Source organism: Xyrauchen texanus, chromosome 14, assembly GCF_025860055.1.
Source record: "Xyrauchen texanus isolate HMW12.3.18 chromosome 14, RBS_HiC_50CHRs, whole genome shotgun sequence".
NCBI lineage: Eukaryota > Metazoa > Chordata > Actinopteri > Cypriniformes > Catostomidae > Xyrauchen > Xyrauchen texanus.
The window spans coordinates 43,132,981-43,160,004 of NC_068289.1; the positions used below are offsets into that span (position 1 = coordinate 43,132,981).

General features: G+C 37.0%; 1 protein-coding gene across 8 annotated transcripts in view; it reads left to right on the forward strand.

The window, feature by feature from the left end:
- Window positions 1-27,024, forward strand: part of LOC127654637 (tensin-1-like) — a 345,068-nt gene that overhangs the window by 250,239 nt on the left and 67,805 nt on the right. For all 8 annotated transcript variants that reach the window (XM_052141859.1, XM_052141861.1, XM_052141862.1 and 5 more), the window contains 11 exons: window positions 1,265-1,436; window positions 1,684-1,734; window positions 1,828-1,950; window positions 5,132-5,196; window positions 7,698-7,781; window positions 10,785-10,897; window positions 11,719-11,779; window positions 12,436-12,511; window positions 17,785-17,914; window positions 18,046-18,111; window positions 18,222-18,338. In XM_052141859.1, coding sequence (XP_051997819.1) covers window positions 1,265-1,436; window positions 1,684-1,734; window positions 1,828-1,950; window positions 5,132-5,196; window positions 7,698-7,781; window positions 10,785-10,897; window positions 11,719-11,779; window positions 12,436-12,511; window positions 17,785-17,914; window positions 18,046-18,111; window positions 18,222-18,338 — 1,058 coding nt within the window. The remainder of the gene's footprint in view (window positions 1-1,264; window positions 1,437-1,683; window positions 1,735-1,827; window positions 1,951-5,131; window positions 5,197-7,697; window positions 7,782-10,784; window positions 10,898-11,718; window positions 11,780-12,435; window positions 12,512-17,784; window positions 17,915-18,045; window positions 18,112-18,221; window positions 18,339-27,024) is intronic.

Consider the following 27,024-nt stretch of genomic DNA (forward strand, 5'->3'; position numbering starts at 1 on the left):
AAATGGACTGTTTGGTGCTGACATATTTGAGATGAGGCGTTCTTCTAAAAAGCACAATTATTTAGTGATGTCATGTTAGACACAAGACTGCTGCAAAACAGCTCAAACCAGCCTATGGTGGTTAAGCTGGTCTACCAGCCTGGCCTAGCTGGTTAAACTGGTCTGTTTTGATGGTTTTAGAGGATTTTAGGCACATCAGCTGGCCAGGCTGCTAGACCAGTTTGTCGACCATCTTAAACCAGCCTAATGTGGTTTAGCTGGTCTAATAGTCTGGAAAAGCTGTTTAGGCTGGCCTTTTTGATTGTTTTAGATGGTTTTGGGCACTTTTCAGCTGGTCATATTGGTAGACCAGTTGGTCGACCATTTTAAACCAGCCTAAGGTGGTTAAGCTGGTCTTCCAGCCTGGCCAAGTTGGTTAAACTGGTCAGTTTTTAAAGAGGCTTGGGCACTTTTTAGATTGTCACACTGGTAGACCAGTAGCTCGACTTTCTCAAACCAGCCAAAGGTGGTTTAGCTGGTCTACCATCATGACCTTGCTGGTTAAACTAATCTGTTTTGATGGCTTTAGAGGGGCTTGGGCATTTTTCAGCTGGTCATACTGAAAGACCAGTTAGTCGACCATCTCAAACCAGCCTAAGGTGGTTTAGCTGGTCTACCAGCTGGGCCAAGCTGGTTAAACTGGTCTATTTTGACGGTTTTAGAGGAGCTTAGGCACTTGTCAGCTGGTCATACTGGAAGATCAGTTGGTTGACCATTTAAAACCAGCCTAAGGTGGTTTAGCAGCTCTACAAGCCTGGCCAATCTGGCTAAATATGTCTGTTTTGATGGTTTTAGAGGGGTTTAGGCAGACCAGCTAAACCAGCTAAATATCTGCTTCGCCAGGCTGGTAGACCAGCTTCACCTTCAGAAGACCAGCATGGCTAGATTAGAAGACCAGGTAATCCAGCTAAACACCAGGCTAGCCAGGCTGGAAGACCAGCTAAGATCAATTAAAACCAGCTGAGATCAACAAAACACTTTAGGCTGGTTTGAGCTGGGGGTTTTTCTGCATGGTTTTGAATCAACAAAATATCAAGCCTTCAATGCACACTGAGGGCTCCTTAAATGCAATATTTCCAATTTTTCAAACACCAAGCATGACTGAAGATTATAATTTTAACTGCGTTGTTGCAGGTTTTTCATAGTTGCATAAATGCATTGTTTTTTTCTCTAGAAGCAGTTTTGTTGGTCCCTAAACATTCCCTATCTCTTCCGGTTTTTGCAGGAGCTTGAGTTTATTTCAGGCCATGGAGGAGAACTATGAGGTGGACCTGGTGTACATCACAGAACGGATCATTTCTGTTTCCTTCCCCAGTACAGTAGAGGAACAAAGCTACAGTGCAAACATAAAGGAGGTGGCCTCCATGCTACGCTCCAAACATGGAGAAAACTACTTGGTGAGACCTCATAATTCAATTTACCCTTCAGCCGCCAACTGTATACTTACTGTTGCTCGCTCAGACAAAAATGTTCCGTGAACAGTGCAGTTTTCAGTAAAACGTTCTTATAAACAGGTAAAAACTTTGTTGCTCTTAGTCTTGTGTACAGTATATTAAATACTTTGATTAGAAGTAGTAATACTGATTATTACAGATGTTGACCAAAAAAAGTTCATAATATATATATATATATATTCTTTAACAGCTCTTTAACCTCAGTGAAAAACGATATGATATCTCCAAGCTGAACCCCAAAGTAAGTAGCATTTACATTCGAACTTACTATCTAACATAGAGAGGGTTGTTCCATTTGTCTTACTGTTGTTCTCTGTGTTTTTGTGTATGTGAGGTTCTGGATTTTGGCTGGCCAGACCATCACGCTCCAGCCCTGGATAAGATCTGTAGTATCTGCAAAGCCATGGACACATGGATGAGTGCTGACAGTCACAATGTGGTGGTCCTACACAATAAGGTAGTGTTTCAGTTGCCTTGTTTACTTTGCTTGTGTGTGATGCAAAGAAAATTGAATGCCAGCCACATTTTCTTTGGTAACAATAACAACAAACATCAGTACCAAAAACAAAGAGATTAAACTAGTCTAAAGCAGTTTCCTGGTCTGAGCTGGTTTTGGCCAGTCCCCCAGCCTTACCAAGCTGGTGGTCTGCTTGTTTAGTTGGTCAGCCAGCTGGTATTCCAGCCTGTCTAAAGGGCTGTTCACACCAAATGCATTAATGCGTTTGTCCGTGCTGTTTTTAATAGTTTTTATTTATTTATTGTGTAAAAATGCGTTTTTTTACCATTCTTGCAGTTTTTTCAGCGTCACCCACAGGAGCGTGTGTTTTAGACTCCCCATCAAGTTAAAAAGAACTTTAATTGTTAAAAACACTCGTCCGTGGTGCTGTGCCTAAACAGTCCCTAAAAAATTATGCCAGAGCATCCTGAACATGGAAACCAGCGTGGTGGCTAGCTATTCCAGAAGACAATTTAGGCTGGATTAAGCTAATTGTTTTTGTATGGCACATAATTAGCATGGTGTTCCATATAGGTTACTTATAAGTTTCCATAATGGTTAACATGCTTCTTTAGAAAGCAGCAGCCTATGGAAGCAGCAAACAGCAAAGTACTAGATTTCGGAAACAGTTTTGAAAACTATTGTTTAAACATTTCCTCCAAATACATTAGAGTTACTGTAAATAGTATGCATACTTATTTGTCAGTAGATGGCGATCTCAGGCTGCTCTTAATAAACAGAGACAGCCTAAGTACAGGCATGTTGGCACAAGACAGTCTGATTTATGGTGCAATTTCAGGGTCTTGTAGCAGTTTTCACATAAGAAAACATTACTGATTTTACTTGCACCATTATTACTTTCCCCTTGTTTTGAAAACCCATATCTGACCCAGTCTTGATGTTCAGGCAAAGTTGTTTTCTTTAACAATTCATTTGAACTGACCCTTTCACCACCCTTTGATCTGGTCAAGTCACATTGCTGGTGACCAATCAAAAACAAATAGGAATGATGAGCAGGCGTTTTTTTTTATTACATTTTTTCAGTTAGATTGTATAATGCGTCTTGCTGTTTTTGAAGATAGCCGTATTGTTAAATGCTTTGCTATAAATTCTATCCACACATTAAAACATCAGATAAATTGCCTCTTGTGGAATTTGTGGGTTACCTTTTAAACCCACAGTTCACAGTTCTTAGTATCATGTTCCAAATCAACAAGCCCATGGGACAGTGGTGCAATCCCATAAACTCTGTCCCAAAACCTAGGAAGCTGCCTTGCTATATACTGCCTACAAAGGGAGCTACCTTCTAAGGCAGCATCCTAACTGAAGTGTAACCTCACAAGTAAGATACATGCAATGCTGCCTTCAGGCTGAAACCTAATTAAGTACGTGAACGCAGACACTTCTAGCTGCGCAAGCTCGATTTTGTGTTTTGTTGCATTCCAAAATGTGTTTTACCTTTTTGAACAGCCCTTACAATCGGGAGTGTGCCCAAAATAATTTATAGATTTTGGAACAGAGCTTTAGTGTGTGTTAGAAATGTAGCTTTGCCAAGGGAGACGCCTAGAGAGGGTGTGATTTGGGATTATAAATGTCCAAAAATCTCTTTAGCACATATGTACACTGCCCTTTTACCATGAAAACAAAAACAGTGCATTGCTGTGGCAACCTGTGTTGTTCTTTGCAACAGTGGAAACATGAGCTTGATGGCTCAATGGTGGAAATATTCATTCATTCAAGAGAGAGTGCACAACTGTGTAACTAGCTATTCAAAATAAATCAAACCACAATCTGAACTGTGTTGTTTTAAGTTCCTTGCTGTCTTGTTTCATCCTATGGTTTTGGGTCAATCCTGTTATGCAGTTCTGGTTAAAGGGTGCACCAGAGTTTCAGAAATATGCTCAAGCTCAGACACTTTAAGGGCAAAATAACAAAATAAGGAGTACCACAAAACATCTCAGAATTCTTAAAATCCATTGCTTTATTTATTACTTGTCTGTGCTATTGTTTTGATGTCAAAATGATGCCACTCATGTACAGCACGTGATTTGTATGTCATTCGTAATTGTGAACGTGAAAACATTTACGGGCAGTTTTCAGCAAATCAGGCTAAAGACAAAGAGCGAATGCGTGTATATTGTAAAGGAACTGAATAAATATGGTTATCTGGGAAGCTTTGGAAGGAAGTTTAAAAATAGTAGTGCTCAATATGAACTGTTTTTGTATGTAAAAGAGCATCATTAGGATTCTTGAAGAAAATATTGTTTTAAGGTTCTATGGGAGGAAAAAACAGAAGGGACAACTTGAGGGCAGTAAATAATTATGTGTATTTTCTTTTTTAAATTGTCAGCTGAGACAGTCATTTCATTTTACAGATACATCAGTGATGAACATAAATTGTAATTATATTGGTCTTTTCTTTGATACAGCACCAAAAACAGAGGAAAAAAATGAGTGAAATAGGCAAATTGCTAGCAATGCAGACACATGTCATTTAAAACCAAAAATTATAAAATTTTGGTTGCATTTTAAAAACTTTAACACATTTAAAGCCTTTATTCATAAAATTATTGCATTTACCGCATTTACCATTTTAAAGGGCCGAGGACACCCATGACCCCCCACCCCAAAAATGGTTTGGTCCACCCCAGTCTTCAAGACATTGTTACTGCCTTGATGTAAATTACATACAGTTATACAAAAAAATGATGCTATGTAGCTGTTAACCTATTCGTTCATACTTTTTGAACACCAGTTAAACGTATTAATTGTTTCATTTTTTAAGCTTAATCCATAACTCCACTCCTGTTATAGAGGTACATCTAATTTTCAAACCAGTCCGAACTATATTAAATATACACATTTCCTTTGAGTAATTTTGACTCTCTCTCTCTCTCATAACAAATATATTTTGTAAGTTGTTTGGTAGTAAATAATTGTGTGCTTTATACATAATTTTATTCATATTGAAGTCCACAAGATCTTTCAATTTCAATATATGTAGTTTTACGAATAAATAAGTTGATGGTTTCTTTTACTCTTTCAATTTTTGCAGTGTCTATTTCTATCTGGCGATCTGTGTTGACCTCTCTATTATTTATTAGTATATGATAATTTGCTCTCTCTGCCTCTCCACGTGCAGGGAAACCGAGGGCGAACAGGAGTGGTTGTGGCTGCGTACATGCACTACAGCAACATATCAGCGAGGTAAGACCTTTTGCCAGCCGAATTTGTGTGTTTATTCAATTATGGAGGAGCACTCATTAGGAAAAAACCCTTATCCCACATCACAAGACTGGACATGCGTCAGGTAACACATGAGCAGAGGCGGGCTGGGAAAAACAACTGCCAAATCACATCACATTACAAAGGGCGATTTGTCTTGAGACTCCAATTATGTGCTGATCAGATTCATCCCTAATGCAAAAACTGTATTCAAGCTATTTTTATCAGCCTGAAAGCTTCCAGTAATTCTGGAGAGAACACTACTCATAGGGGAATATGCATTTAAAGGAATAGCTCATCCAAAAAAAAAAAACTCAAGACTTACCTGTCTGACTTTCTCTCTTCTGTGGAACACAAAAGATGCTTTCACATATTTTTCTCTCTGCTTTTTTCCATACACCAAAAGTAAATGGTGATCAGTGGCTGTCAGGCTTCAAAACTTATAAAAGCACCATAAAAGTTGCCCATGTGATTTGTACTCTTCTATTACAAGTCTTCTCATAGCTTTGTTTGAGCAAAATACTGACATTTTCCTTAAAGTCACTATTCACTGGTAATCTGCGTCTTTCAAATCGTATTTATGTCAAAACATGTCACACCTGTCATGTTTTTTTTTTTTTATCAAAGATGGTGGTAGTAGGGATGATGATATTGATACTATTATTATTATTATTATTATTATTATTATAGAATGATTAGTCTTCCCTTCCTCTCTCTTTCTATATAAATGACAATTCAGAAAATATTACGTATAAATATGTATAAAATTTTGTTAGAAATATAAATGGTCTGGGTCGGGCGTCTGTTCTAGGTGCTGTTGGTGGGTGCAACTGGCATATCCTGTTGGCTAATCATTACAGAATCAGTGATTGGACTGACTGGCCCTTCCCTTTCACTGCGTCTGGCCAGATCCCACCCTCGTGTTAAAGAATCATTGATTTGATACCTGGGTTGGATGTGGTGTCTCTGGCTGGGGAGCTAACCAGTGCACACCTTGCTCAAAGCCATGGAAGGGGAAAAAAGGAAAAGGAAAAGAAGAAAAGGAAAAGAGAGGAAAAAAAAAAAAAGGGGAAAAAAAAGGAAAAAAAAAAAAAAAAAAAAAAGGAGAAAAGGGAAAAAAAAAAAGAAAAAAAAAAAAAAAAAAAGGAAGGAAGGGGGTAAGAGGGCCAACCACCTATAACATTTGGTTACATCAGGTCACAAACAGACTAAGGGAGCTTGGTGTGGAGGTGCCTGTTATGGTGCCCCGGCGTGCCTTTTTTTTTTTTTTTTTATATAAAGAGGACACCTCAATGGAGCCTAGAAGCTTAACTACGGGGTTGGGTATCACTGGCGCGGTGAGGGGAATCGGAATATTGAATAGAGGAGAGGTGTCGGTATCTGTGTGGAGCTCACTGGCAGTTGTGGATCAGCCCCTGACCTAGAGTTTAGAGCAGGTACGGTGACATTATTGACTGACCTAAATGTATTGTTATTAATACTATTAATACTATTGTCACTATTATTATTATAGATTGCTAGAGCTAATGCTCCTATTATTGTCATGAATTATCATTATAAATGTCATCATTACTACTATCACCACTAATATTAATATATTGCTGTTATTGTTGTGATTGTTGGGGTGATTAATACCCTCACTAAAAATATACTGATACTACCTTCTATACTTGCGTCACAGAAAGGATCTCATCTGTATACATACATCACTTTATCGATGACTGTGTTGGGCTGTTTTGTATCTCGTTGTTTTTGTTTTTGTGCTTTTTCTCTCTTCTGTATTGTATATGTGTCTCACTCCCTTGTATGTGTTACTCTTTTGCAATAAAAAAAAAAAAAAAAAAAAAAAAAAAAAAAAAAAAACATGTCACACCTGGTTTGAGGTCAATTATGCCAAATGTAATTGGTAACAAGACATGAGAACCAATCAGTAATCTCCGAATTTTAGGATAAGATTTGAGAACTTCAGCAGAGTGGAAGATTTTCAGTGAATAATGGTTGAATTTCGGTCTGTACTAAGCTTTTGTATGACTCTAGAAGACTTGTAATGGGCCGTTCAGGCCTAATGCATTCTTAAAAAAAAAAAAAAAACAGCATCCATCCAGCGTATGTTTACATAGAATTCAATTGAGAAACAGCATGGTGGGATGCAAAAACATATTTGGTGTGTATGGCCCCTAATAATGCACATCGTATGAGCTACTTTTATGGTGCATTTTTGGAGCTGGACAGCCCCTGGTCACAATTAATTGTCATTCAATGGGAAAGAGCAGCCTGAACCCTTTGCTAAACATCTCCCTTTGTGTTCCATGAAAAAAAAGAAAATCATACACGTACGTAATGACATGATGGTGAGTAAATAATAACAGAATTCCTTTTAAAGTGGATTAGGCTATTCCTTTTACAGAGAATGTATCCCAACATTTAAAATAATTATGATAAAAAAGAAATTGCCAGTAAATAATGTTTCCTTTGGTATACAGTGCGGACCAGGCTCTGGACCGGTTTGCCATGAAGAGGTTTTATGAAGATAAAGTGCTTCCTGTGGGCCAGCCTTCTCAGAGAAGGTCAGTTTCCTGTCTGATCACTGTTGAACTTCTTTTTGTCTTCTTTTTTATGAGTTTGACCTTAAGTGATCAGCCACTGCCATTGTTTACATTTATTGTCTTTACCCTCAAGATAGCAGTGTCCCAAACATGCAAACAATGCTTTCATGTTTTTTGTTAGCTTAATGGTGCAGTGTGTAATTTCTGTGAACAGAATTGCAAAAAATAAATAAATATATATATATTTTCTAAAGGAAACATAAGTGTTGCTTGCCAAAGCAACCCACGCTGCCAGGATGTTGGAGTTTATATTGCCAAAAGTCAAAGGAGCCCATCCCCATGTCTCTTTGATATTCTGATGCTGAGGCTAGGTCATATTGCTGTAAATTTGCAAGGGTGTTCCGGCTGATTGCTGGGGCGTTGCTTGGGTGTTACTGAATGGCTGCTTGCCGAGTCAAAGGAGTCTGTCTCCAATAATAGTAATAGTTTATTACAATAGTAATAGTAGGACCTTGCTAAAACAAGCACCAGTATTGACTAAATTCCAAATTATAATTTTAGTTTGAATTGAAATGTTTTGTTATAATGCACTACTTGATAGTGCAGTTACAGCATCTACCATGCTAACCATCCAAACTTTGACACCCTGGTTCTAACAAATGGGTTGTCCCAACCCAAGCCTATGGCAATGATCGAGCCCATGTTGTCATGTCAGGCCACTCAAACAAAGTGATTGCAATTCCTTTGGTGTTGTTAGTGTTTCAGAAATTACACACTTCATCTTGAAATTTAGGTTTTTCTCTATAGCAAACCTTCTGTACCATGTGGCAGTGTCCTTAAAAGTCATCTCTGTTGATACCGAACCATTTATGTTGATTGATCCACAAGATAATATTATGTTTTTCCAACACTCAAATCCTCAAAATCACATACCAGCAATGGAGTTCCAGACCATGATATTTGTTTTAAAAATGTTTTTGGGTATCAGAAATCTCAACATAAGTATGATAATATTGGGAATATGCTCTGGAGAGACACAGAAGTGCCATGTTTAAGATCTCGGCCCCTTAATTCGTGAACTATAATTCGATAAAAATGTTAACACAATTGTCTGCAGTTATTAGAAGAGGCATGTGTATTAGTGACTTGCCAATCTAGTGTCTCCATTGCACACTGACTCAGTCACAGTTGTCTTGTCTTTGCATTGTCTGATCTGTGGTTGAGAAATTATTTTTCACTCTACTGTATGGCTAGAATGACAATGAACTTGACTAGATAATATGTGTACTGTACAGTGGGGTCCAAAAGTCTGAGATGACATTGGAAATCTGGAATTTTTTCTAACAATGAAATGCACAAAGATTCCATGCCTGCTTGGGTATAGGCACGAGGGCGCAAAACTAACATCTCTTATGCAAACTCTCACGCACCCGATTTATGCCTCATTAGGGAGCACTTGGCCACAGATGTGCTGTTTTTACAGGATCAAACATTCCATCTACATACATGTATGGTATGTATGTATGGTACAACTGGCACAGAGGATAAAACTAACTTTCATTAGAGCGCACAGCTCTGCACCCTGCAGTAATGGCCTTCTTCATGAAAAATAGAAAAGTAGAATCATGGTTAAGTCCTTGCACCTGGAGGAGAAAATAAATCTTATGAGATCTACTCTTCCAAAATAAAGAGACCCTGTAGTTTTGGAGCTGCTAGACCTTCATGGGAAACCAGGCCTCAGGCCTTCTGCCAGAAAGATGCAGAAGCTCTTGTCACTGTCGCTCTCCAGGGAAGTGGCCTCATGGAGAAAAAAATGCTTTTTCCTGTTTATAAAAACTAAACATCTGTACTAAGGTTTTGGAAACACTGCAAAACAGTCTTCAAGTGGAGATAAAACCATCTCATGACCTTAAATGGTCTTCACATCAGTGCTTACACTTTTAGATGGTATGTTATGTAATATGCACTCACACAAATATCTCCATTGCTTTAAACAAGGTTTTCCATACACCTTACTAGTTATATATACTGCTTTTACGAGAATCACTAGCACTATAGTACAGGGGCCTCGGTAGCTCAGCGAGTGAAGATGCTGACTACCACCCCTGGAGTCGCAAGTTCGAATCTAGGGCGTGCTGAGTGACTCCAGCCAGGTCTCCTAAGCAACCAAATTGGCCTGGTTGCAAGGGTAACCTCCTCGTGGTCGCTAAAATGTGGTTCACTCTCGGTGGGGTGCATGGTGAGTTGTGTATGGATGCCGCGGAGAATAGCGTGAAGCCTCCACATGCGCTATGTCTCCGCGGTATTGTGTTCAACAAGCCATGTGATTTGATGTGTTGGTTGACGGTCTCAGATGCAGAGGCAACTGAGATTCGTTCTCCGCCACCCAGATTGAGTCACTATGCCACAACTAGGACTTGGGCATTCCAAATTGGGGAGAAAAAAAAGAAAAGAAAAGTACCATAGTACACACTAGGGTTGCCACAATACTAACATTTAGATATCATATATCAGTGAAATTTCAAGATTTTCTATACTAAACAGTTCATAAGGTTTTATGGTCTTCCAGCCTAGCCAAGATGGTAAGGCTGGTCTGTTTGGGGTTTTGAGCACTTTTGCAACCGGATTCTCCATTGGTTGAGCCAATGTTGTTTGTCAGAATGGTTGGGATGCTCAAATAAACAGAGTAACATTTTGACAGAGCCACAGAACCAAAGTGTTTACACTTTTAAGAGTACTCAGTCCTTGCAGACTGGTTTCATAGGTTCACATTCTTATACCATTGTTGCGTGGCTCTTTATACATATACCGTTTAGATGCACGACAGCAACGACTTTTATTCCCCTTTGCACAAATCACCATTAAAATGTAAGATTATCAATTCATAAACACTGTTTTCATGAGATCAGGCTGAACCTATGAATAGCGTTCTCATAGTCGTCTCTGTATATTGTATTTGTATTTTTTTTTTCAACATTAAAAAGAATGTCAATTTTTTTCTTAAAATCTTTTAATTTGCTCCAGGTATGTGGAGTACTTCAGTGGTCTACTGTCCGGCCACATCAAAATCAACAACAAGCCCCTGTTTCTGCACCACGTCATCATGCACGGGATCCCCAACTTTGAGTCCAAAGGAGGTGAGCAGATGTGTGTTTGTGAGGGGCCACAGGAGGTGTTGAAGGCAGGTTTCAGGGGGCATGTAACAGTGGCCAGACCCCCTGCTGCATTTCAGCATGGAAGACTGACAACATGCTGCTTTTATGATGCCGTGAGCCGAGTACACTCTCAAAAACATCCAGATAGAGAAAGACCATGTTCACACCTGTTATCAACATCCATCTCGGGTGATCTGATCCCAAGTGGTCTGCGCTAAATACAGATGTAGACAGGGTATAATACATTTTGTGATTTGTCCACAATTACGTATGCACCACCTACTCACCTGTCAGTCAACCGCTGCACTAAAACAAGATTTTACAATTTTATCGCTTATTTCTGACTTTATAAGAAAATAGCCAAAAATATTGGAAAAGCTTAAACATTCACATGCACAGAACTTGACAGAACATCTTTTATATATCTGGCATTAATATGCAGTGAGACTAAATGAATAAACGTAGATCAAATGAAACATGAATATCAGAAGTTTAGCTACTACAGATGCTTGACTAAAATGACAATGAGCATTCTGCTTGAAATGTCCCATTTGTGGTGAGAACAAAACATGGAAGTATATTTGGAAGAGTGTGTCAACGTTTTGTGCTTTTTAAACATGCTGTTATGATTTTAATACCAGGTATAAGCAAGACTTTATAGACTTAGAGAGACAGTTTTTGTTCCAAGACAAAGACACCAATGCATGCATATACAGTAGACCAGCTCTTCTTCAAAAGCTTTGTTTCCACATGTGAACATTGTGTTTTATTTTCTCCCCCCTCTATCTATCACGATTTCTTAGGTTGCCGCCCTTTCCTGAAGATCTACCAGGCCATGCAGCCTGTCTACACATCTGGGATCTAGTATGAATCAGTACCATGTTTTTCCACACTGTAATACTCACACTATCCTGGCATGTGGCCCAGCCTCCAAAGCGTCCAATCACAGGCAGCCCTCTGCACCACTGCCCCTCCCATGTTTTATGGGAGGGCTTCAGAATCACATACACACAGAGGGGCCAACATGTGTTTCTCCCATACGTCACTGAACTTCCTCCATGCGCTCAGAGTGCAGTTATGTTGTTATTAGTAGAGATGGGAATATTAAAGTGATGGGTAACCCAAAAATAATGAATGTAAACGGAACCGAAATGTTTTAAAAACAAATATATAATTTTTCTGGCACAGAGAACTTCAGACTTAACACGTTCTTGCACTAAAATGAATGTTTGCATAGGAAATGACGGAAAAACGTGGATAGACACCGAAATTCATTCGGCATGAACGGGCCCCTAAGTCTGTAAATGTATTCATATGACACCTGTCATCTTTCAATCAAAGGAATCAAGAGATTCTGAATTTTATGGAGCTTCAGGCCTCACACACACACAAAGAAAAAAAGAGCAAATAATTGCATGCCTAAATGCAATTCATTCATTCATTGACCACATATATGTTATAAACTTGTTAAATATGGTTTGCTTGTTGCTAACGGTTGTGTTTCTGTCTGGTTTTGACAGTAATGTCCAGGGAGACAGTCAGACCAGTATCTGCATCACCATTGAACCCGGATTGCTGCTCAAGGGGGACATACTGGTAAGAACCTTTCAAGAACATGTGCGGGTCATATTTAACCCCAAAAGCAAAAGAGCAAACTTTTAAATTTGTATAAAGTAATGAAAACCATATATATATATTTGTGTATATTGTATTATGTATTATATACAACATATAGATCGTCCTGTAGTTAAACACCACAGTCATGGATTTGATTCACATGGAACACACTTAGTGATACAATGTATACCTTGAGTGCTCTGTAATTCGTGTTAGATTAAAGTGAATACCAAATATGAAAATACAAATTAGTTTCATTGCAATTTATCACCCTCACCCATATCTTATTACTGAAATGCAATATTACGCATTACTGATTATCAAAAATAACATATTATTTTAATTCCATTTAATTAATACACTTACTGTAATTGAATTAACCTCTTCATCTATGTGGACCCACTGGCGGGCTCAAAAGAGGGCGCTATGTTGTGAAAAAAAATGTTCAAGTCTATGAATACATAAGTTGAGTTCACTTTATTGTTCAGGCATAGTCATGTATCATTTGAACGCTTATAATCTGGACTTTTCATAGATACCATCACTTGCATTTGTGTTATATAAAATAACAAAATAAGGCCTTAAAACATCCTAGTGGTAATGTGGTAGAAATATTAACAAGAATATAACAGAGTTACAAATAGCACTTAAATAGAGAAATCCTGTATCAAATGATTGCTCTCAATCTCAGTTTATTTTGTTGCCCCAATATGACAATTCAAAAAAATTTACAAAAGCATTACAAACTGAAATTTGAGTTTTTTTTACTTGTCTGTGGGCTTGCTAGTGTGAATATTCCAATCTTATAACTTAGATGTCCAGAACAAAATATGCGGTCCAGCAGGAAATGTTGGCTAAACAAATCATCAGAAATATATGTTGTAGCTTTCTAATGACACCTAGATTGATCATCTAGTCCAGTCAGAGGCCGAGACATTACATAAAACATTGGGAGTGGTGCATGAACTGAAAATTAGACTGAATGTCTATGGACGAGCACATATTAGCCCTGTGAGGGCTAATATGCATTAGAGCGCAACCCACATTTCAGATCGGCATTTTGTGTTGGAATGTGATAGATGAAAAATAATTTGTTATAGTACTTGCTGCCATCTAGTGGAGTAAAATAAGACTTTTTGGAGGGAGATGGCATGAACAGAACCAAAATTACATGCTTACAAAATTCAGGACAAACAAATAAATAAATAAAGTCCTACTGTATGTGTAAATGGAGAGCTTTTAAATTTGAAGGGGAAAAATTGCAGGTGACAGCCCAAAAATTCTCTAGATTTGAAGAGGTCAAAAATAATATTATGGTATTTTTTACAGTATAAAATTATATATTACAGTAATGAGAATCACCATTGAGTATAAATTAAATTATAAACAATAAAATCTCAAGAGTTAAATCTCCAGATGCATCACAGGAATGGGAATTTGGTTTATTATTATTATTATTATTATTATTTGTTGTGGATATAATGGCACAATCTAAATAGTCCCAAATTAGTCTTCTTTATGCAAAATATAATTTTTTTTTTTGGATTGAAATGTGACCTGGGCACAGTTGAATTATGACCATAGAAACTGGTGGAAAGTGTGCATGGCACAAGTCCTTCTTCCATTTATGGGCATTTCTCAGAACAACATGTGCAAACATCAAAATGGGCATCCATCAGAGTCCATACACATTCCTGATGAAAGGCACTTCTCTCGGAGATTGCCAGTGTAGATTTATTTGCATTGTACCCCAGAAAGCTTTTTGGTGGAGGAAGCCAAAAAGAGCTGATTGCTTTATTATCTGCACTAATGCTGTGCATGTAGAGAGGCACTACAGCAGATGGGCTCATTTTAGGAGGTTCTTAGCACACAAAATCAATCAAAGTGGATCTATCAAATACACTAACCTCAACACGAAGAGCACTGCATTTTAGTAAAAGCTTTTTATAGATCATTATGTAGTTAGCACTAAGAAAAGCTGATTAATCTTCCCATGAAAATGAAATGTATGTTGCTGGGAATGAAGTTAGAGGGATGGAAATGTTTAGCTTCTGAATCAAACTAGAAACCTGGGTTGGGTAATATAACTGAAAATATTATTGCTTGATAATTTTCAACCTTTTGACAATATTCAATATACTGTACTGTATATCTTGATATCTGCTCTGAAATGGCTTAAATGGATGCTTTTTTAGAAGAAGTACATTATTTGAAGCTAACATACATCAGCCAATTTCACACATAAAACCAGTTAAATTGCAGTAAAATTGCCAGATTGTCTTTTCTGGTAAATATACCACATCTTCTATTAATATATGAATGCAATGACTTTTTGTATTTTATCCCTTTTGCTACCATTCTCACATCAGCATCAAAGTGCAGTTAAACTTAAAGATTTGGTCTTATTTATTCTTCATTCATGTAGGAGGCTTAGGAACAAAATGGTCCTAATTATGTGCCCTACATCGTCCTCTGCTGTCGTAGCCCATTCACCTCAAGGTTGGATGTTTTTTGCATTCTGAGATGCTATTCCGTTCACTACAATTGTACAGAGTGGTTATCTGAGTTACCGTAGCCTTTCTGTAAGCTGGAACCAGTCTGGTCATTCTCTGTTGACCTTTCTCATCAACAAGACGTTTCCGTCTGCTGAACTGCCGCTCACTGGATATTTTTAGTTTTTGGCACCATTCTGATTAAACTCTAGAGACAGCTGTGTGTGAAAATCCCAGGAGATCAACAGTTACAGAAATACTCAAACCTGAGTAACAATTATTGAGATAACATTTTTTCCCCATTCTGATGGTTGATGTGAACACTAACTGAAGCTCCTGACCTGTATCTGCATGATTTTGTGCACTGCACTGCTGCCACATGATTGGCTGATTAGATAATTGCATGAATATGTAGGTGTACATAATAAAGTGCTCAGTGGGTGTATAATAAATAATCAAATCATGAGGAGTGGATGAAGAGAAGTGCTTTTGTTTTCTGTCCAATTTGTTGATGTTTTGATTCACAGGGGTTAAAGGACACGGATAAATCATGTCATCTCCATCAGAACTTTGTGATTGGCCAAAGAAGACTTCTTATGTCAGCACGTCCTGATATCATACTTTCTCAAACCATTAATCTTACGGCTTTGTTCACACACATAGCATAAAAGTTTTTCCAGTAATGTTACAATTTATTCTGGGAAATATATCATTATTAACAGTAAGATCTAATAAGCTTAATAAAATAAATAAAATCAAATATGAAAAAAAAAGAAAAAAAGCTAGTTAAAAGTCTTGTTTCCGTTTTTTTTTTTTTTCTTTTTTTTTGCTAAATTAACAAAATATTTAACGTTTTTATGCACTTATATAAAGTTACATTTACCTACATTTTATTTTTTTAATATATGAAAAATTCCATTCCCTCAACATTTTTGAGTGATGGCAAAAACTATTCATTTAACAAGTTTGTAATTGAGTCGTAGAAATGGACAGAAATGAAGAAATTGAACTGATAGACAATTGTACGCATTATTTGCTATTGAAATTTAAATCAGAAACACTATTAAAACATCATCTTAGCACTCTCATGCTCTCATTCTCACTGCAGGACAAGGAAGGATTGTGTAAATGATCTAAAGACATGTGTTTAAGAAACTTAATGGTCAATTAAAAAGCACAGACAAATCATATTAAAGTCGCACTCAGTAACTTTCGTCTTTGTGTCATCTTTGGAATTACACTGACACCTAGTGGCTTGGATGCTGCATCAATAAAAATCAATAGTTTTCAGTTTAGATGTCATTGTAGAAATGTAGTATTCACAGTCAGCCTTGATTACTTTAATCCATGAGTGAAAGTGTAAAATAATAGGACAGTTACTGAGATTGAGTGAGTAGTATTCGTCCGGTCATGTGATTGTCCCATGTGCGGACCCTCTCCATGCAGAACAAAACAGCTTTTATAAGGTTGCTGATATGACTTCATTTTAATGTGAGTGCTCTTGATTTCCTACATATGTTTCAAAATTACAATTCATGTCTTTGAGTTAAACTTTTTAATGAGGAAAAAATGACTGAGTGCACCATTAACAATGTCGCTTCATTTTATTTTGCCATCAAAATAATTGCGGATTTAACTTGAAAATGTGTTGTATTGCCCAGTCTTATTTGAGACCGCTTTAAAGTTGTAAAGTTGTCTTTGCTCCATGCAGTGTCTGTCATGCAAGTATATCATTTGTTTTTTGTTTTTTCACATTAAGCATTTTATTGAATCTTGTTAAATGTGAATCATTGAGATGCATATTACTGATTCAGACCCCCCATCTGAGTGCCTGAGACACTTTTGGAAAAACCACAGGATGTTTTGCCAAGCCCCATCTTCCTCAATTCTGTCGTGTTTGTTTTGTTTCACTCTCCGAACTGAAAAGCTGTACATTTTATGTCCATCTGCCCCAAGTTAAGTAGCTTAATTATAGTTATTTTGGGCAACAGAAAGTGGGATACAGTTTCCTCCGTGGCTGGTGAGGACAATTTTATGTCCTGGTCTGGTTTTGGAGAGGCTCTGCAGTCTTACATACTTTCACTATAGTGACATCTCTGGCTCTACTGCATTATGGGATGGCAAGACAACAAGGATCCAAAACCTCTCAAACCATCTATTCCAAGCCCACAAGTAGAACTTTCGGGGCAGAATGTGTGTTCATACAAGTTCCCAATTTGGGTGGTTTGCCATGCTGGTTCAGTAGAAGTTATGCTTTATTGACAACTATTTTGGTCAAATGTTGATTACCACAGAAAAATTTTTTAACTCGTTGTTGTTTTTTTTGGAAGCAGACATCAAGTAAGACGCGTAAAAATGGAAGTACACAGGGCCAGGCAATAAACATTAAAAACATACTTTTTAAAGTCTTAAATAATATACTGTACGTTATGGCATTAGACTTGTGTGATAGAATCACTTATTGACCTTGTCTGTGTAAAGTTATACCAATATTTCATATACAAAACCCTGACCACGCAATGGAGCAAACTCCACTCAAAGACGAGACCAAAAGCTCAAAAATAGTTATAACACTGATCAATTATACAGATGTATAATTGGTCAACATTATGAACAATTTTGAGCAGCACACTATATATTAAATTTTAACTCATTTAAGCTAAGTAAAGTCAAACCCATGTGTGTATACTGTTTTCCAGTATTTTCTGTGTAATTCTGGCTTGCTATAATGTGATATATGGTTTCTGATATTCTCTGCAGCTCAAGTGTTATCACAAACGGTTCCGGAATCCGTCCCGCGATGTCATATTCCGAGTCCAGTTTCACACCTGTGCTGTTCACGACCTGGGAATTGTCTTCGGCAAAGATGAGCTCGATGAAACCTTTAAAGGTGCGCTGGGTTCGGCTGAGTTCCATTGATTTTTTGGTATTATTTTTAGGCTTACAACAAAGTTCTGAGCTGTATTAATTGATACTGATTTGGTCATTCAAAAGTTAAAAGTTAATTTTATTTTAACACAGATGACAGATTCCCTGAATATGGAAAGGTGGAATTTGTGTTTTCTTTTGGCCCAGAAAAGATCCAAGGTAAGGTATTTTCACCTTTTATATGTATCACTGAAATACCGTACTGTATACCATACCATACTACATAAACCGGGCCCATAAGCCTTTGATTATAGATGTTACTGTCATAGGAATGGACCACCTTGAAAACGGACCGAGTGTTTCTGTGGACTACAACACCCAAGACCCTCTGATTCGCTGGGATTCATACGAGAACTTCAACCAGCGTTGTGAAGACTCCATGGAAGGTGAGCACAGCTGTGAATGCATTCACAAACAAATTTCCCCCAGTGAAGGTCATCTTCTCATAAGGTCAATCATAGTATTGTATAATAATAAGGCTGCATCAATTGGTGTTACATAACAATGCTTATAAAAATTGTTCTGGGTCTACATTGTGATTGGATGAACCGATTTTGATGCCACTAAAAAAATCTGTATTTGGGTGTTTCTTGAACTTCGGGCACTTTTAGCACTGTTGACATCTAGAAAGTAAAGTTGTGTTGGTTGCACTTTATTTTAATGTGTCCTTGTGGCAGTGTAATTACAAAAGTAATTACTGATTATTACTAATGGCTAATCTGCCGCTTTAGGGGGGTGTACACTACTCCGGTGGCTCAGCTGTAAAAACCTAAAGAAATGGGATCTTGGAATCTTAAAATGTTGAGCCAAATTATCAAAAGATCTCCGTATTCCATTCTCATATAGGTAACCTAGTGTATTAACCCCCCTCCAAATCCACTCTGACCAACAGAAAAGGGACTTATTCATATATAATTTAGGGTTCAGCCATATGCTTGAGGCAATATTTAAAAAAATGTCAGAATTAAACTCTCTGGACACTACAAACCACGTACAAATGTGAAATAACGGTGTGTGAATTCAGTTCTTCGGTTAGTTTGATTGAAAGGATTTGCAATGCTGAAATAGGGGCAAGGACAATACGAAACCAGGGAGGGGCTCTCTCAGGTGGAAGCGACCAATGAGCCAAATGTCTAAGACCGAACGCATAATAATAAAACCTTTGTCAATCGGCCTATGTAACTTACTGAAATGTAATTTGGGACGCTTACCATTCCAAATAAATGACTTTAATAAAAAGAATATCAAATTGCTTGAAATAAGAGAGAGGGACATCAACAGGGAGAGATTGTAACAAGTAGTTACATTTTGAAATACGATTAGTTTTTATAACATGAAGCCCACCTGCCCACATCGCTCGAAAACCTTTTTTATTTAATGGTCAAAATGAACTATTGCTGTGAATAAAATACCCAAATACTTAATGCCCATTGAAAGGCGCCCAGCTGAAAAGCTGTTACTGTGCAGTACGCTGTCAGAGCCATAGCTTTGTAACTAAACCAATTAACTCTGTATCCCGAAAATGTAGAAAAATAATTGATAATTCTGTGGAGGCAAGGCATAGATCTAGTGGGGTCAGGGACGAATAATAATGGGGAAAGAGGGCAACCCTACCGGTTTCCCAATCCAGAGTAAAATAATCTGAAATGAATCCCTTTGTTCATACCGCCGCTACCGGGTGTCTATAAAGTAACTTAATCCATCCAATAAAAGTATTTCCGAACCCATATATTTCTAAAATCGTAAAAAGATAATCCCATTCTACCATATCAAATGCCTTTTCGGCATCAAGTGAGATGGCAGCGACCGGAGTCTGATCATTCGGCACTGATCACATGATATTGATGGTACGCCTAATGATATCAGAATAGATACGGCCCAGAATAAACCCCACCTGATCTATATGTTGTCATAAGAGTTGTCATAACTTTACTTAATCGATTAGCCAGAATTTTTGACAAAATGTTTACATCTAGCTGTATCAGCGAAATTGGATGTTAACTTTTACACTCGCTTGGATCTTTATCCTTTTTTAAGAATCAGACTGATCCGGGCTTGTGTCGAAAATGAAATTTTAAAACAAAAATGTCTGATCTTTTTTTATTGGTAAGACAAATTTAATAGCTAACATTTTATGTATCCTAAATAAACACAAATAATATGAACCTTTATTTTAGGGATGTCCCAGTACCGGTACTAGTATCAGAATCAGTCCACACTGATTTACTTTTACTCGTGCTCATAAAAATGCTGAATGACATTACGTAAACATTCAGCACACAAATTAAAATCATGTTATGTCCTAGTGAGACAGCAAAAGCTTTGATTTAATGAGATAATTATATAGTTTGCATGTACAGAGCTTTAAATGTGAGTGTTTGGGAATGTGTGGCACAAAGTGCTCATACCTTTTAGAGATCCTTGACTCATACATGGAAAACACCATCATGAGCATCACATGCTCTGTTTGTAGCAGATGACAGCAGGCAGAGCGCTTATTTACTTAGCGTGAATCACATACAAACTAGATATTTATTGAAATAATGAAATAGCAGCCTTTTGTGGTTTAATAATCACACTGGGTCAGGTAGCGACCAGCTTTTCAGAAGTGGGAAGCTCCCATCATAACGCATGTGCTCCTCTGTCATAATAACACAGAAACACTTCAAAATAAAAGCTCCACCAAAATAAAAGCTAAATTTAATTAAGGGAAAAAATATGACAGAAATAGATCACTACTGTATAGTTACGTAATAACAATGCAATATCGCACATCTGTGATGCAGCACTTTATTTGACAAAAATAATAAAATATCATGTTGAAAATTAATAGCTATCATTAAATTTGACTAAAGTTTTAAGGAATTAATTTATTTAAACACCATTTTGATGATAAAATTAAATAAAAAAATAAAACAATAAAACAGGTATCGGACTTGGCATCGGTACTCATACTCATTTTTTAGGTACTCTTTATTCATCAAATGGCAAAATTACAACTTTATGCCCAATAAAAATATAAGGGAAATAGATATTTATTTAATTATTTTTTTTCAACTATCACTTGTCTCATAGTTAAGCTCAGACATGTTCTTTGTTTGAAAAATTGACTGAAATAATGTTCACATAATAAATGTGGGTATTTCACACTCTTTAGTTTGTCATAGTTTTAAACATGTAATTATTTTGTATTTTTATAATGGATTTTCATAGTTTATTATTGAAAGCCTGGGTCTGGGACCAAAGCTATAACAGTCAAATCTATTCTGTATGTAAACAGCATTTGAAAAGTACCAAAAATATATGATGAAGGCCTGGTAAAAAGTTTCTGTCAGTTTTAATGTGACCGTTCAAATATGTTAGTTTTAATAACAAATAACCTGTGACATGTAATTGGCCAAAGTTGAATAAAACTCCCAATGCGCTCTAAGTCCTCATGGTGGTGTAGTGACTCACCTCAATCCGGGTGGTGTAGGATGAATCTCAGTTGCCGCCGCATCTGAGATCGTCAATCCGTGCATCTAATCACATGGCTTGTTGAGCCCGTTACCACGGAGACCTAGTGCTTGTGGATGCTTCACGCTATTCTCCGCAGCATCCATGCACAACAGAGAGTGAGAACCACATTATATCGACCAAGAGGAGGTTACCACATGTGACTACCCTCCCTAGCAACCGGGCCAATTTGGTTACTTAGGAGACCTGCTGGAGTCGCTCAGCACACCCTGGCTTCCAATTTGCGACCCAAGGAGTGGAAGTCACTGTCAATACTGGCTGAGCCCCCAATAATATGATTGCTATTAAACGTTATTAAAACTATTTATATAAAAAAATGTATCAGGATACTGTTGCCGTCATTTTTATAAAAGCAGTATGTCATTCATGGCAGAGTACTACATTGCATTTTACCTCAGTGAAGCACTCTGTTAAATGCTGTGCCTAAGAACATTCTTTATTTTACACATGATAACATCCCTGTAACACACAGCCTCTTGTGGCTAATCCAAACAGATTTAAGTCAACGTCTGATCTAGGGTCATCCATCAGTCCGACATCAAATCATCAGCATTCTCAGAGAATTAGCAAGTTATACAACAGAACTGTTTGTGTACACTGCTGTGGTCATCTGTGCATGCAACACACACAGACTGATTTAATCACATGAGTTTGTAGTGCTGCTTTTCAACAAAGCCCATGTGTCACAGAGGTCAAGTTGAGTTCACACACTGTCAAAAATACAGACATAGACAACACCACTGTGTCACTGGAATTGTCTTCACACCCTTGCGGTGAGCTATTTTAACTTGTGGCACAAGTTGGAGTCCTCAAACCTATGATTTGTTGTTTTTTGAGACATCTTTGTGCCGGGTCAGCTCTCAGGAGAGGATGTCTATGGAATTATGTCGCGGTTTTGAAGTATACTGGTATTCTTGGCTGATTCATTATTATGGATGTTTAAAGAAACCTGAATATTTAGTCCAGCATCCTGTCTTGTTATCAAATTGAATTACAGACCCCTGTCATTTTTACTTGCTTTGAAATAAATCTTTTAGTAACATAACATGTAAACTCCACTGTAGCCAAACTTTTGACTATCTGCGTCAAGTCCGGTGCACTTTGCACCTTATTCTGGCCAAGAACTGCCCACTTAGACAAGTAGAAACTGTCTGAGCAAAATGTAAAGTGCCAAACCTCAGTTTATTTTGTTTTTCTTGCCATTTTAGGGTGGGTTTATTTGAAATGGCTGATACCACAATAATAGATTGCCGTCTAAACCAGCTGACCAGCTGAACAGTTTGTGGAAATGTGTAGACTTTCTGCGCACCCAAGTAAATGTACAGATTACTTCACAAAAATACAGTAACTCAAAAACAGAATGGAATAAATAGTTGATCTTTTGACATATAAGAGGTCATTGTATCATAAAAACATACTGTAAGTTTCAGAACTCAAAACATCCTCCTCACTGCAAAATGAGCAATTTTGTTATTAAATCTGCCAAAACGACTTCTTAACTAGAGGAAAATGATCATGTTTTAGAAATATATGACTTTTTTTTGTGCAAAAAAAACTTTACTAATATTACAAGTGTAATGTCATGACCCCTTTAAAGTGAGACAGGCACTATCCTCTTCATTTTTTGGGTGTACTACTCCTGAAAATGTATTCCTAAGACTTTTGGTTTTTACTTTTAAAAGTCATGGTATCCCTAGGGACACCTATTAGAAGCTGTTTAGCACATATTTAATTTGCTCTATGTGCTCCATAAATCTATTTGAGGAGCTATAAAGTATTACAACCTCTTGACCAGTGCCTTCTTTAAATAGGGCAAGCAGAAATAGAGCTCTTGATCTCTTGGCTGCCTCATTTAAAAGGAGTGAAAACTATACCACCACTCTGGACAAGAGGCTAGAGACCTTAAAGCCCCTTTAACTGTTCATGTCAGTGTTTCATGCCACTGTCTGTGATGGAGAAGATGCCACATGCTGTACTGCATGCTGACATTATATGCTTGTCTTCAGCCAGTGGGGGTGAATGGAAAGGGTACATTTGCACATGAATTTAGATTCTATCACATAGTCAAACATCTCCATTGAGCGACAGAGGCCAGCGCACAGACTCCATAGAGATGATAGGCAACCAGACAGTAGGCCTTTGTACTGGAGCTCATGACTTCTGTCTGGCATTTTCGGAGGGAAATCTTTTCAGTGAATCAGTAAAACTATCGTTGTGTCCAAATATCCACACTTTCCTAATATTTAGGATGCCAAAAACATATCCGAATCCTCAATATTCATAAAATAGTAAGCAAGAAATACCCGGATGACCTACTCTTTGAGGTGAGATTCTAAAGTGCAGAATACCAGACATTTTACTATCCCATAATGCCACAAGAGCTGAGATGACGTCATGTTCAAAATGCTAGACTTAAAAGAACAATGGGGAACTGTGAGTCAGAGGGCTCTTTTAAACTGTAAGTGATTCCCTTCCCTCACTTTAAGTTTAATTGCTCATCGACATTTTTGCATCATTTCAAATTAGGTCTGTCGATTGATTATTTATATAAAAATTTACATATATATAAAAGTGTTAATAGGGAATATATATAAAGGAGTATTACTACCAACTGATCATTTCAAATTTTAAGTATCAGCTGTTTTCAGCAGGGGTCAGTAAACAAAACTCCAGCTGTAAAGGCAATGTGCATCTATACAGACAACAAACCACATTCAGGCTAGTTTGACACTAGTGGCAGCACAACATGAGAACTCGTTCTTGCGTTCAAACACAGCTATTCTGAAAGCAGGTATTTTTAAACTATGTTTAGCTTGAAACAGCAACCTAAAAGGTGTGTTTATGATGCGATGCAGCCCAGTCAAATTGAGACGCCCCAAAATAGTCTTTCTGAGGCATGTGTACAGTGACAAATCTTTAGAAAAGCCCTTATAATAAATCTGTCTCGGACATATTGACAAATTCAATTTCAAAATGGATTGCTGTTGGCCAATGATAGGCTTATGTTCAATAGGGATGGGACGAAATGGTTGTCTCTAATTCGGTTCAATATACGATCTGAGGTTCACGATTCGATATAATCTCAATTCGATATATTAACACATAAAAGAAAAAGTATGAAGGATTTGTATTTGTAATTTTTTTAATATTTGCACAAAATGCACATTACAATTTCTCATCAAAATAAAGTTCTTTAATGCACAATATACATTCTCAAGGTTTAAATAATAAGAGTTGCTCACATATCTTTCTCTATAAGAAAAGATCACAAACAAATAAGCCTTCAAATAAAGAAAGTGGGGTACATTCAGTGCCGATCATGTGCAGAACAAGCAATAGAACTAAACAGAACCTGTCCTGAAAAAGTATGTGAAGGTGTGTGTGTGTGTGTGTGTGTGTGTGTGTGTGTGTGTGTGTGTGTGTGTGTGTGTGTATATTTGATATACACACGGGTTATTTTATTTATGATCACATGCATGGACCGAAAACAATTTAGCAAATTTTGAAAAATCGAGTTTTGCCTCAATATGGTTCACCATTATTTTATTTTATTTTTTTGGTTCACAATAATTCAATATATCATCCCATCCCAAATGCTCAAAAATATGGAAATACACAATATTGAATTATTGTTATTTATGGAGCTTTCTCAGCAGATATGTATAAATGTGATTAATTGGATTGATTAATCGGAATATAAAATAACTAATTGTATTACGATTTTTAATTGATTGACAGCCCTAATTCAAATTTGTTTACCATTTCCTGTGGGGCTACTCATCAAATTCTGCAGATTTTCACAGAATCACCACATCTGTCATTCACAAACGTTGTACACATGTTTGAAGCTACTAAGGTTGTAGTACTCTCAGTACTCCATTTAACACATTTTACTACTTTAAAAATTCCTTCATTAGAATTCTGCATATTCCCTCCAAAATCTGCACTGAAAATGTGGTCTGGGCCTGATAGACCGATTTCAGCATCATATCTTTTGGCCTACCTTCGTCAAATAATGGAAAGTATTAATTCAATTTGGAAATGCAGAAAATGGCTATGTTCTTTAAAGGAAAACTGTAGTTCACCCAAAAATGAAAATTCAGTCATTTTTTATGGTCCAAATGGTTTCTCATGCTGTTCCAAACCTGTTTGACTTTCTTCGTTCATTGGAACACACTGCTCATTTTTATACAACAACAGTTTGAAATGACCATGTCTGTCAAGCTCTAAAGTGTTTAAAAAGGCACCATTAAACTACCATAAAAGTACTCCATATGACTTGTGTGCAAAATCCCATTTAAATTTAAGTTATTTTCACAAATTGTGCAAGACATTTTATTTTTTTATTAATTAAAATGTACAAATTTGAATTGACTGTAGTCAAACCCTGTGCATTGCATCTTGAGGTGCCACATTTGAATTTGAAATTGAATTTGAAGTGGAAGATTTACAGTGAATAACATCTTAAATGTTGGTCTGTTCCTTACACAAAGCTATCGGAAAACTTTTATGGGACTTTTTGAAGATTGACAGTATAAATCATCATCTACTTTCATTATGTGTACAAGAACAGCTTTTGTGTTTCACTGAAGAATGAAAGTCATACAGGTTTGAAATGACATGAGGGTGAGTAAATCATGACATGTTTTGTTTTACGTTTGGGTGAACTATCTCTTTAATGCATCTTATATAGTACTTTGCAAACACAAAGACATACAGTTTCCCAAAGTACTAGAGTAAGTAAACCGCTATCTTAAAACTCACTCAATCAAGACCGAGCACCATAATTAGTGTAGCCTTGCCCACAAAATAAGAGTGCAGAGTTTTAAGCTTGTTCTGATAATAATGCTTTATCTTTTCTTGGCTGTTAGTGACACAGTAATTGATGTTTTATCTACTCCTTGCCTTGACCACAGATAGCACTTCTCTGTTAAACAGGAGCTGCTGGCAAGCTTAGAGTAAATCAAGGCCAATCTTTGCCGCTCCACTGATATTTGCGCAACTCAAAAACTGCAGAGTGACTCTGCATTTCCCTGGCCACAATGCTGGGCTGAAATCCATCACAATAGGCTTCAGTCTACTGCCTTTTTGCTGTCATGAACAATCAGATTAGTTTGTACGTTTTTATTAAATATTAAGTTATTATTTTACAGACAAAATGAAATGGCATTTGCAATAATTGAATTGTCCATAATGTGATGTATTTTCAATTAAAACCGTATACTCGGCATGAAATGATAGAAGACGGGCTTGAATTTACAGATGTTAAAACTTATGACCTTGATAACAACAAACTTTGTTTCTTTAGAATAATAATACACACTGACGCACAATAATACCAGGGGCATTTATTAAGAAAGTATAAACTGTAAAAAATAACATTGTTACTCTGTATTTTTGTTATACTTATGCAAATATATCTAAAGATATCAAGTCTTGATTTCAGAGGAATTTAACACAATTTTATGAGGTTTATGCTTAAAACAAAAATAAACTTCATTCAAAGTGAAACATGTTTCTTGTTTCAAACATAAACTTCACAAAGTTTTGTTAGAT